This window comes from Thermochaetoides thermophila (assembly GCF_000221225.1).
Source record: "Thermochaetoides thermophila DSM 1495 unplaced genomic scaffold scf7180000011806, whole genome shotgun sequence".
Lineage (NCBI taxonomy): Eukaryota > Fungi > Ascomycota > Sordariomycetes > Sordariales > Chaetomiaceae > Thermochaetoides > Thermochaetoides thermophila.
The window spans coordinates 1976064-1988124 of NW_006383023.1; the positions used below are offsets into that span (position 1 = coordinate 1976064).

The following is a 12061-nucleotide window of genomic DNA, read 5'->3' on the forward strand; positions in this document are numbered from 1 at the left end:
TTGGGCAGTTCAAGAGTTAAGGGTTAGGGTTGAGCCTGTGCGTTGGCCGCGAGACAGAAGCGGGCTTTATAATGGAGTGTTTGGTCACAAACAACTAACGGCTGTAATGGTCAATTTGGTTAAGGAGGCGCTCGATTTTCTCGTCGTCTCTCACCCATTACCATCAGAACCCCCCAGTGGCGCCCAGCACGAACCCTGCGGTGGCCATCCACTCGCACGGGTAGCCTGCGATTGCTGCGCTTGGCCCTAAGCAATGAAGATGACACTTCAGGGAGGCTTCACTCCGCAGAGACATCTTCACCGTCGGGTGGCGCGCTGGATGACGATCACTGGGGGTTTGGGTTAGAGCGGCGAGATGGAGAGGCCAACTCCATTTTTGCTTTTTTTATATCATACATTAAAATGTTCCTCTGAATGAGCTGAGTGTGATACTGCGTTTCTTTTTATTACGGATGGTCCGTTTAAAATGGCAAAAGTGATTGAACGCTTGCAGTCGAACAGGTTGACGGTTTGGGTTGGTGCCAGTGATACACAGGTCTTCCCTCAGCTCGGCAGAGCAAGCTCCAAACGTTCCGCTGCAGACACTTCTACATCAACAAAAATCTTACTATCACTTCACACTCCGCTTAAAATGAGAAATATTGTCCATTCAAAAACTTCGAAAACCTAAAAGCCTAAACCTATGTCACACCGTGCCGTGAGGCAGCAATGTATCCTCCAACTTTTATCTCCTGGTCCAACCAATCTGTCCAAAGGCTTTCCCCCTTTTCAACTTAAGAACCAGTTAGAAGTGGGCAGCCAAAAGAAAGAAAAAAAAGTAGTAAATAATTCTCATGTAAGTGAATGTAAGAGAAGCTAAAAGCTACCATGGCTAGGTAGGTGCTCAATACAACAAGTACATGAAGGACAGTCATGAAATGCACAAAAGTCTCCCAATCACTCATCATCCCCTCCCTTCATCTTTTGTTGTTTTTTTTTTCGACCATCCAGTCCTTGACACTCCGTTTACCCTTCTCCCTATCAACTTTCCCTTCACCATACGCCTCTTCTCCCATCCTCCCCTACGATGTAATTGAAAAAAAAGGTATATCTCCGAATGAAACAACGTAAAACAACAAACGAGATCCCAAAAGCCCGCGCTGCCAACGGAGTAATGCTGGGATATGGATAGCCGGATAACTGGATAGTTGGTTGTGGGTAGGCCCTGCACATGAACTGAAGCAAATATCCAAGAACCAAAACCCATTCCTTTCTCTTACCAATCAACCAACCAATCAACCAACCAACCCACTTCGAACATAACCGGCATGACGAAACGAAGAACCTCCTTTCCCAAGAAATAGCAGCTCTTCCCCAATCCGAATCGAATCCAAAAAGAAAAGGAGAATAAAAGGGGAAAAGAATCCAAAAAAGCATATCCAAACCCTCGCCAACTCTACTCAAATCATCTCACTCTGCTTCAATCCCGTCCTAAACTCCCCTCCTGCTTGCGCCTGTGCCACCTGCTGCTGCACCTTCTCAAATACCTGGTTCTGTACCTGCGTCTGCATCTGCATCTGTACCGGCATAGGTGGTACGCTCTCATACGGAGCTGACACCTGTACCGAGATGGGCACCTCCCGTTCCCTCTGCGCTCCACGGCTCCTGCTCACCGACCTCATCCGTTCCGTCGCGCGTGTGATCCTCGCCCCGATGCTGTTATCTGTACTGCTGCGGCCACGGTTGTGTCCGCGCGAAGGGGGTGCCGGGGGCGGGATGATAGGAACGGTGTTTTCGCGGAGAGGGATCGCGACTGGGATGGGCTGAGGCTGGGATTGTTGTGGTTGTTGTTGTTGTGGTTGTTGTTGTGATTGTTGTTGTGGTTGTGGTTGTGGTTGTGGTTGTGGTGGTGGTTGTTGTTGTTGTTGTTGTTGTTGTTGTTGTTGTTGTTGAGGAGGAGGAGGAGGAGGAGAAGGAGGAGATGGTGGGGAGCTGTTGACCTGTTTGAGCGGGGATGTAGGCCGAGTGCCGGGAGAGTGGGATTGTTGTTGCTCGGACTCGTCTTCCATTACGATCTCGATCAGGCCTGAGCTGCCGCCGTAGACGATGGGCTTGGGAGCGTTAGAGGCGGCGAGATGAGGAAGCGGTGGCGGTGGCGGAGGGGGAGGGGTCGCCAGGTGCTGGAGCTCCTTAAGCACCGGGGGCACAGGAGGAGGTGGGGACGGGGGAGTGATGTTATTGTTGTTGGAGGCATTCTGGTCATGCGACGGCCGTCTGCTGCCGGCAAAACCAGCATTGCTCTGGTCGTGAGATGGCCTGCGGCTTGCCCTTTCGGGCATCACCAAATTCTGTGGGGGAGCAGACATTGACCGGCTGATCTGTGCTGCGAGCCGCTGGTTATTGGATGGCGGGGTGTAGACAGTGGCCGGGAGCAGCATCGGGATGTCCTTGTTATTATCCCGATCAAACTTCTTAGGAGACTGACGGTCACGCTCCGCATATGGGCGGAACGGCGGTGCAGAAGTAGCCTGAGTAAGGGTCTGCCCGATCGAGGGCATCTTGATGTTGTTCCGATGCGCCTCAGCTTCCATGGCAAGACGCATAGCCCGAGGGGTCGCGGGCAGCCCAATCGGAGGACCGTTACGGCTGGCGTACATGCCCCTACCGACATTTGGGTCGACACTCGCGCTGCGTGACGGCAGGTCTTCCTTCTTCGGAGGGACGTATGTCGTGCTCGGGAGTGACATAAGCTCAGGGGCCTGCTGTTGCTGCTGTGGCTGCTGTACCTTATCCTTAGCCTGCGCAGTAAGCTGGTCGGGGTGCACAATTGGAGGAGCAGACGGCCTCCTGGCCAGGGACTTTCTCCTCTCTTCCAGCTCGCGAGCAGCCGCCTCCTTCTTGAGCTGCCGTTCGTCCTTGATGACCTTGAGATCACCTGAGCTATCCGTGACGAGTTGCATCGGCGCAGGCGTCTGGACTTGCGAGCGCATCGTGTTCGTCCCTGCGTGCGAGTTGCTCCTGCGAAGACCTCCCGACTGGGCCGACAAGGGATCGTGACCCGACACCGGCGAAGTAATACCCTCAGCTCCGCGGCCAGTCCTGCTCGTGCTCCTGCTGTGCTTCTGGCGGAACCGCTCTTGCTCCTCAACCGCCCTCCGGTAGTCTTCCTCATCCTCAGAACCATAATAGTGCGGCCCGAGAGAGGAAATGGGTTGAGGAGAGTTTGGCGACTTTTTTCCTGACGGTTCGCGCGACGATGACCTCCCACGCAGGTTCAATGGCGGCGAGATGCGCTGAGCACGGCTGCTTGCACGAGACGAAGCACCTGTGCGGATCTGGCTGGCCGCCCTCACTGCCGAGCCATCGCGATAGCCCGCATTCCTGACCGTGCTTGGCTCTCGGGATATCTCCATCTCGTCGTTGGACACGTCGATCAACTTATCTTGATGGTGATGCAACTGTTCCAGATCCTCCCTCGGCGTTGACAGGTTGATAAGATCCTCCGGCGACATGGGCACAGGAGACTTTGGCGATCGCTTTCCTCCCTTGGGGGTGAAGCCGCGCATAAGCGGTCGACCACGCTCCCTCGACGTATCACGATCACGCGACAAGCTGGGATCTCGACTACCGGCCCGGCCCTTATGCATGCTGCTGGTGCTGCTGGCAGCATCCAGGCTGTGGATGTACTCGTCCAGGCTTCTGCCAGGGTGATGACACCCGCGAGCGCGACTTGCGCCGCTAGATGCTGCCGAGACAGAGCTGGCAACGGAGCCAGGACCTCTGCGCTTCGGCCAGTGGTACCGGTGAGTAGATGACTGTCCAGATGGCTCTGGGGACGTGACATCCTCGCGAGCCACGTCATCGTTGAGCGTCTTCAGCGACAGATCAACTCCTTCGGGAATCCGGCTGCGTGAACCGTTCCTGTCCCTGTTGGGATCCATGGGAGCTGCCATGGCCGATGCGGACGGTGATGGGGCCCGCTTGGGCTCCCTGACCAGCCTCGGACTAGCAGTATTGGGCCTCGTGACCTCAGCGTTTCTGATTGCGTCCTCGGAATGCTGTGCGGATGCATAGGGGTCGCGGGAAGGCGGCATCACCGCGGTCAAGATAACGCGGTCAGGGGATGATTCACCGATCGACGGCAGACGTGGCCGGTTGAAGCCCATCGGCGGCCGTGCAGAGGCTGGAGTGTTGAATGCGCTACGGTTGCCTCGCAAAATGGCTGTTGTCGGCTCGCCGCCTGGTGAGAGAGCAGACTCCAGAATCGGCGTCGTCCCTCCCGCAACTGGGGTCTTGCCATCGTCGGTCATCTGCCCAAAGTACTTCGCCTTTGCGTTCGAATCCCCGAAGGAAGTGATGAGCTTCAACGCCGAACTCTTGCCAACATTCCGCTGAGGTCCATGGTTAATCACCGGCGGAGAGAGCGGAGGGCTGGCAAGCTCGGGGCCCTTGACAATATTGGGGAAGTCAAGCTGCTGGGCCGACGGCGATGTCCATGGCTCGCTTGGCTCCCGGCCGCTATCCGTGCAAGCGAAGCTGTGACTCGAGTTAGTTATCCTCCTCTTGTCCCTTATTTCCCAACCCCACCTCTCCTCCTCTTTTCATGTTATATATATAAAACTTACCATCGAATAGCCAGTTGCTGCTGGCCATGCTGCACCGCCCACTCGCCCCATTTCTTCACAATCTGCGACTGACGCTCCCAGGCTTGCGGGTAGAACAAGCAGGTCACAATGAGAGCCTCCATCCACTTCTTGTGAGATACATAAACCTCGATCGCATCATTGTAGTCGCCCAGGCCGATCAAGATAGTAGTCGCCGAATGGATGTCGCCACTTTCCAGGAGTCTCTGCACATAAGCACGACCCAGCTTCTGCTGGCCAGACGCGCTCCCGATGCCGCTCAGAGCTAAGAGCATCCAGTCAGACGCAGTCATTTTCTCGGAACCCATGGCCATCACATCAGTGCTGATATCGCCGAGCCACTTAGCGAGCAGGATACGGTTCGTGGAACCCAGCGGATGGCGGGACATCTCGTCGCGAACAAGCTCCTCGATGTCCTTGTTCCAACCGAAAATGGTGCTCAGCATCTGCCGACGCAGCTCGTCCGGCGTCAAGCGACCGTTCTCCAGCGCGTAAGGTGCCTTGTAAGGGATATCGGAGAGTCTAGCCCTGGTGAACTTGAACAGGTCCGTCACTTTGGCGTCGTCGGGATTACGGGGCACCTCATGACGCAGTATAGATGGCTTGTGGACTTGATGGCGAAGTGAGCTTCCGACTGAGATTGAGCTTGTTGTCGACATCGGCTCCCTCTCACAGTGGAGCGGGTGCCCGGAATGGAGAGACGAGCCGGCGGAGATGTACGTGTTTTCGGTCAGGCCTCGCGAGGTAACCGATGCCTGATATCTCCGAGCGGCCACTTGGGAAGTAGAGGACGAGATCGATACGCTAGACCGACTGATATGTGAAGCCGGGGTTGTCGGACGGCACATCCCCGCATTGCTAGTGTTCTGCAAGTGGCGTGCCAGGGGTAACCTATTGTCATCTTCTGACTCAGACACATCGGACGGACGAAACGCGATCTGGACGTTAGATTCGCTCTCCGAAGCCGTAGCCTGCGTCTTTTCCTCCGATTCGAGAGAAATAGGCGGCGAAGGCGGCAGCAGCGGCGCAGGATGCTGGACATTGGCGACCATCAAAATGGGGGCACTTAGGTTGAACTGCTGGACGGTGTTGTTGGCGCCCAGGGTGAAGAGGACGGCATCCGGGCCGTAGACGGCGAGGCCCCGAACTACATCAAGAGTCGGGACCACGTCCAAGGTTACGTGCTTGGTCCGCACGTCCCACGAGATTGTCTCACTGTTGGTTTGTTTTTTCCCTCATCTCAGCCATCTACTGTACGGGCAAGATATGCAAGCAGCAGAAACAACTTACCCTTCCGAGTACTGAATGATCCGGCCGTTCTTTGACCAGGCCGCCCAGTTCGGGCCAACCACGTAGTTCTCAGTCCTCTTGAGGATGCGCACAACCTTGGCCGGATCGTCATTTGCTGTACGACTTAGGGACGCTCCACACTCGCAGATCGCCGTCGTTCGTCTGCACTGCTAACATGTCGGATTTGGCCCGAGCGGAAGAGGCATGCCACGAAAGCGTCACAATCGGGGACGGCCCTCTTGAGGTAGTTAGGTTGTGGAGGATGGTAAATCGAGGTTGGAGGGTCGCAATCAAGAGCGAGCCATTCTGGTAGCTGGGAAAGGTCAGCATTCGCAATTCGGGGAAACAAAGTAAGCCACACATACCCGATCGCGAAAGTCCTGCAGTCGGCATGTGGTGATATGGCTGTGACAGGTATCTGATCAAGTGTCCTTGTAGAAAGGTGCTCGGATGTAGTAGGCTCAAAAAGGATCACATTGCCTTGCGTATTGCCTGTTGCCAGTTAGCCGGTATTTTTTTTTCTCAAGACATGTCCATGGAGATCACACATACCAAAAGCAACGTTGCCGTCCCGCATCCACGCCGCACAGGTTATGTGTTCATAACTGACAAAGCGGGCAATCTCGTCTCCTGTGAGCAGGTCCCAGACGATGGCCGTCTGGCCAGCATCATAGCTGACGACTAATCTCCCCGCACCAATGTCGCTGTGATTGTCGACAGCTAACAGTTGGATTTCTTCTGAGTGCCGAGCAAACCGCCGTTCAATCGCTAGGGTATCATGATTACAACATACGACCGAAGTGCCCTGGGCATAAAGAAACATAGAAGCTGTGGCGGCGCATGGCTCGAAGTAACGTCGGATAGGATTATGTCTAGAGGAGGAAGGCGATGCCATGGCGTAGCCGCGCACATGAACGTGCCGTCCTTTGTCGTGGGCTGGAGTGCTTGAACTCGCACGGCTGCGTGAGGTATGAGCAGCTGACATGGTGCTCGGCGGTAAGAAAGATGGTGTATCTGGCCTAGATATATCTCCTTCTTCCTGTTGTGGTTCTCTTCTTTTTCTGGATCACTAACTAGACTCTGATGGTCTTAGAAACACCGTATTAGTGCCGGTTGTTTGCATGAGGAAGAGCGTCCAAAAGCGATTTCATTGCCTGCCTAGCTCGCCAATGCATCCGCCAGCGTTCCCCGTCCACAGAGTCTTCTCTGCCCGTGCAAAAAAGCAATCGACGAAGGACCAGGCCTTGAGGCAAAGGCATATGTGGATAATCTGCAGTCAGATAGAGCGTAGAGAACATACCGAAAGGTAAGCAAGGGTGTGTTTACACCCTCTGTGCACAGCGGCGAAGCAGGACGGGTGGCAAGGCTACACAATCCGACCCCAGACCATAACGTAGATGTCGGTTTCCGCTCACGCGGGTAAGTTCCTCCACTCTCTGTGCCCCTATGAAGTCCGGACCTGCAAGCAATATCGTGACATGTGCCGATGAGAGAGGTGGGGAAGACGAGCTTCAGACGGCCGTCACAGTTCTCGTGCTCGGATACTGTTCATCGACGCTGTCGAGAGGGACACGGTTGTTAGCAGATAGCTAAGGACTCACGATGATGGTAGAGATCGAGTCCAGGAGCGAGATGATGGAGTCTATATGGAGGTCAAGGAGTATGGTATGTGATTTAAGGAAAGACTGAAAGACAAGACAAGGAAAAATGCGAAACGTCAATGAAAAAGATTCATGACGGTTCTGCTTCTGGAGCCAGGAGCCAGGGGACGAAAGCCACAGATGCCGCCGTTGACGCAGAGTGATAGGGGTCCTTCCAGTAACTGAATAGGGGCGGCAAATGACAAGGTGTGCAGGGCCAAATCACTGGCTCGCTCCATACACATCTGCTCACTCCTCAGCTAAGGGGGAGGAGGGGCGTAAGGGTTTTTGGATGTCGTTCGGCGCTTGTTGTGCGGCAAAAGAGCGTATGCGAACACAGCAGCAACACCAGAACCGGGAACAGCAGCGGCAACGGCAGCGGTAGTAGGTTGTATGAATTTGGGCGTGTATGTGCCTTACCTTGGTAGGTAGTAGGTGCAGGACCAAACGTCGCCGGCAGAGAGTGTGTGTGGAAGTCTGTAAGCAAGATTCGGTTCCGCAGAACTGCTGTTCTGATGTTTCTCCTGCTCTGCCCTCCCTTCGTTCCGGCAGGAAGTAACTGAAGAGAGGAGAAGTGCAGGGCCGTTAAGAGGGTGTGCCGGGAAAATAAGACACTGGCTGGGGCCAAACACACCTAGGCGCTCAACTATCGGGGTTGCAAGACAGGTATTCCGTACTTGAGCCCGATGACGCACAAGGTAAAATACCCCAGGTACATGTAACTGAGAAACTGGTAAGCCAGTAAGCCAGCCGCCGAGACTACCCCTCTCTGCTGGAAGATATAAGTAGAAAGGAGCCATATCTTGCCCGGCTTCCCCCTCGGTCAGCCAAACCTTGTTTGGTTGTTCCCCGGTAATCCCCACACACCTTCGCAAGCTCTTCGATTCACTGGACAGCTTGTTTCTTCGCTTCCAAGGAGAAAGCATTGTGCAAAAGCCGGGAGCTGGTGCAGGTCGGTTAGACCCCTCTCTCTTTAGGCCGCGGGGGAGGGCCTGCATGGCAATGCAGATGGCAAGATGCGCCTCCAACCAGGGGCGGCACTAGCGGCGAGCAGGGGGGTTGGAAGTTTAACGAGTAAAAATGCTTCTTACTCTTGGGCTGGAAAGACCCTGGCTCTCAGGAGTCAAAGCAACTTCAACACCAACCTGTCACTGGCGGACCAAGAAACCTGGACTCGGACTGTGCTTTGCAGCGGACCGCTTCGACCGTGCTTGGCCTGCATCCGCCGTACATGGTACACGTCCAATATTTCTGCCATAATTAGGTGCCTGTGAACCCTCTCACGAATTGTTGGATTTGCGAGTTCATGCAAGCGCAATTCAGCATCTTCTGTCATTCCAGTGTTCTTCAGATAATGCGTGCTAAGTTTGTCGGTCCTTCAAAATAGGCCAGTGCATGCTGGGATACCTCTCTCACGGTCTTTCTGCCAGCTTGGATGGAGGGGCTTCAATATAGGACCCAGGCCGTTTCGGGGCTAAGCAGCCAGGGGAAAGGAGATCTGGCGACGGCAAGACGGATCAAGTCACTAACGATGTCAAACTGGGCCTGAACTAGGTCGATGACCGTGAAAATCATAAGAATGGGCTGGTTTGTTGAGTGGCTGTACCGCATGTACACGTGCTATAGTTTAGCTTGTGGCAATGTTCGCTCTTCAGGATATCCAAACAGTGGTTGTTGCTTGGCGCTACATAACTACCAACGTCCAAACAGCAATGCCAATGTTCAAAGGATCATCGTTACAGTTTCTTTGCCAGGTGAAGGTTTGGGAAGCTGTGGTCAATGAAGCCGATCAGGGTCTGTCTCTAGTGCCCAGTGGCAGCAACCCGCAGGTGAAGGGCTGCGAGGGCTTAGCTTGACCGGTGTCCCGCAATCCAGCACCCGTGCCGTTCGTTTATCGGCCGGTGCGAATGTGCAGGTGAAACAAGAGAAAAAAAGTTCAGCAATGTAACTTAACGACGGGAGCACCTGTTGAGCGAAGTGTGGCTTTCCAGGCGACGAAATCACGGGATCTCATGGTGTTTTCTATGGTTGCAACACAAAAGCATGTCTATCAGGTTAAACGTGTTTTCGGCCAGGAAAAAGTCTGGGGAGAATTTCTTGCTCCTGTTCTACAGTTCAACTGTTGTCGAAGGCAGAAGGCGTGCGATTCAATCGAGGTCAGCGGTTAGGCTGTGGGGGGAAGCACGAGAGTGGGTCAGCGGCGGGGGAAGGTGTGGAGAAGCCAAGGGAATTAAGCGCCCTCCCGGGTGATTGGCCGTCAGTCCCCTACTCAACGAACCAATCAAAATGTTTATCACCAAGGTGACAGGGATTCTGTCGCCAATCCCGTCCGCGATCTTTCGATGCCTTCTGCGGTATTATCCATTGTTCTTGGCTTGGGAAGCATCATCTGTCTTTGATCGAGTCCGAGTTTATCTCGAATCTTTCACAAAAAAAAAGGAAAAAAGCGCAGAACAAAGATTTGCGCATACTGAGGCTCCTGCCATGAGCTCTATGGTCGCAACGTGGTCTAACATCCAGAGTTGGCCACAGGTTCGACATCGAGGTGTGGGCTGTCTTGGACGGGAGCTGAAACTCCCGCTTCTGACTAGTTATAACGTCATCGCTGGTTCGACCGAAAACCGTCTCGAAAAAGTTCCAGATTAGGAGAAATTTCAAACTCAGGATGCCCCAGCCTTTACTCAAGCAGTTTACCTACACTAGTTAGGCAAAGGGAAGCAGCTGGCCGGTTAGCCCCGCGCTTGAAAACAATATCTCCTCCTTCAGGGTTCTGCAAAACCCTTACTTCGATGATCCAAACCTCGCTAAGGGAAGACTCGGACTGAAAATGCCTATCAGGATGAAAGACGGGCAATGTGCACAGCACATTGGTTTTGTCATGATGCAGTGAAGCCTGACACATCATATCCGGAGCCGTTCTGCTTGAATACGAGTGGAAGTTATCTGAGGAACCTGCATTGTAGGTGAACTTCGAGAACTCAGATTCTGAAACCCCTCAAACTCTGATGCACATTCCTTTTGCGGATCTGTTGTGGTGCAAGCCCCATACAGTCCTGGCCAGACAACCTGCATGCACTTACTGCTGAGGAGACCTACCTCAGATAACTTGCCACGGATTGCCTCAAACATCCAAGCAGTCCTTCCCGAACCTGTTGGACATACATCAGAGTTTACTGCACGCCCGTATTTGACCATCTCACAGGCTCCCGTGGCCGCTGTCAGTTATTGAGATGCATCACCAAGTTCCCAATAGCGACGAAGACACAACATACAGGGACCTCCGAAGCTATCCGTCGTGGCCCGGTCGTGCCGTTTTCGCTGCTGATTGGTCCTATGGGACGGGATGATGGGTGGAAGCTTATATTCTTCCTTTGATATTTGGCGTTCCTTGCCAACAGCACCACGTGCCTACCTTGGAATGTTGATATCAGTTGTTGTGGAGCTGATCGAGCACTGTTATGCAAGTTTTATACATGATACTGGAGAGGTCTGTTGAAGCCAAACACATCCATTTCTGACAGTGTCTCTCGCCGAATGTGTTTTGAGACTTGTAAACTGCAGACTGCAGAAGCCAACTAAGTTACCGCTTACATTACACGCAGGCAGGCCGCCCTCGCAGCCGATGAAACCCAACACAATTCTAGTGCCTGAATGGTCACCTTAAGCTATCCACAATGACGCCCATCATTTATTTCCACGTCTTATTAAGGCAATTCTCCAGCCAAGAAGCCTCCTGTTGGAGGTTCCGAGACGATACCGAGCTGCGCAGGCGAGGCCCAATCTGTGACCATGCTGCAAGGCCATACTGATGACAAGACGATGACCATGTCTCCATCCTGCTGAGGGATGGATGCCGGTTCCTGACTGCTGGAACGGCTAGCCTCTTGGTGGTCGGGTTTGTGTTTCCTCGAAGCCCATGCACCGAAGGCACAGAGCTCTTTGCCACAGCTTGCCTTGCCTTTTTTTTTTTTTTTACTTCCCCCACTCTCTCCACTATACCTCCCGTACCTGACATGCGGCGATGCAGGAGGGAGCTGTTGTCAGACACAGAATTGAGTGGTTGCAGATGCAGTGTGTCTGGAGTTGCCGCGACCCTGCGGGTTTGTCTGCAAACAACAAACGAAACCAGTGTTACTCCGCAAGTCGCAACACGCTCTGGTGGTGTAATCCGTAGGTGAGTGCTCTTCTCGAAGCTATTTTAGAAAGTGACAGTGTCACCCATGGAGGATCCAAGGGCAGGGAACGCTGTGATGGTCGCACTAGTCGTCACCTGAGGTTGGACAAGCGTGAAGAGGCTCGACGCCGTTGTCTTCCGGTCGTTCCCCGAGTAACACGGCCGCGGGGGCTCAGAAGCGTTCTGCTGGTGGGCATACCTCGCGTATTCCGAGACGGCGTTGATTGGGAAAATGGCCAATTGACAGAAAGTGAAGAAATGAACCGACGAGTCGAGATCACAAAGAATACAAAGCCCAGATACCAATGGCGTCGTAGTTGTCGAGGCACCAAAAA

At 53.8% G+C, this 12061-nt stretch overlaps 1 protein-coding gene across 1 annotated transcript; it reads right to left on the reverse strand.

Annotated features, from left to right (window-relative positions):
* Positions 1-1439: 1439 nt before the first annotated feature.
* CTHT_0005550 (uncharacterized protein) lies at positions 1440-6807 on the reverse strand (the record flags this gene model as incomplete). The annotated part of the gene is made up of 5 exons (XM_006691026.1): positions 1440-4515; positions 4605-5837; positions 5913-6074; positions 6278-6404; positions 6465-6807. 5 exons carry the CDS (start codon positions 6805-6807, stop codon positions 1440-1442), a joined length of 4941 nt encoding a protein of 1646 aa, XP_006691089.1.
* Between the last annotated feature and the right edge of the window lie 5254 nt (positions 6808-12061).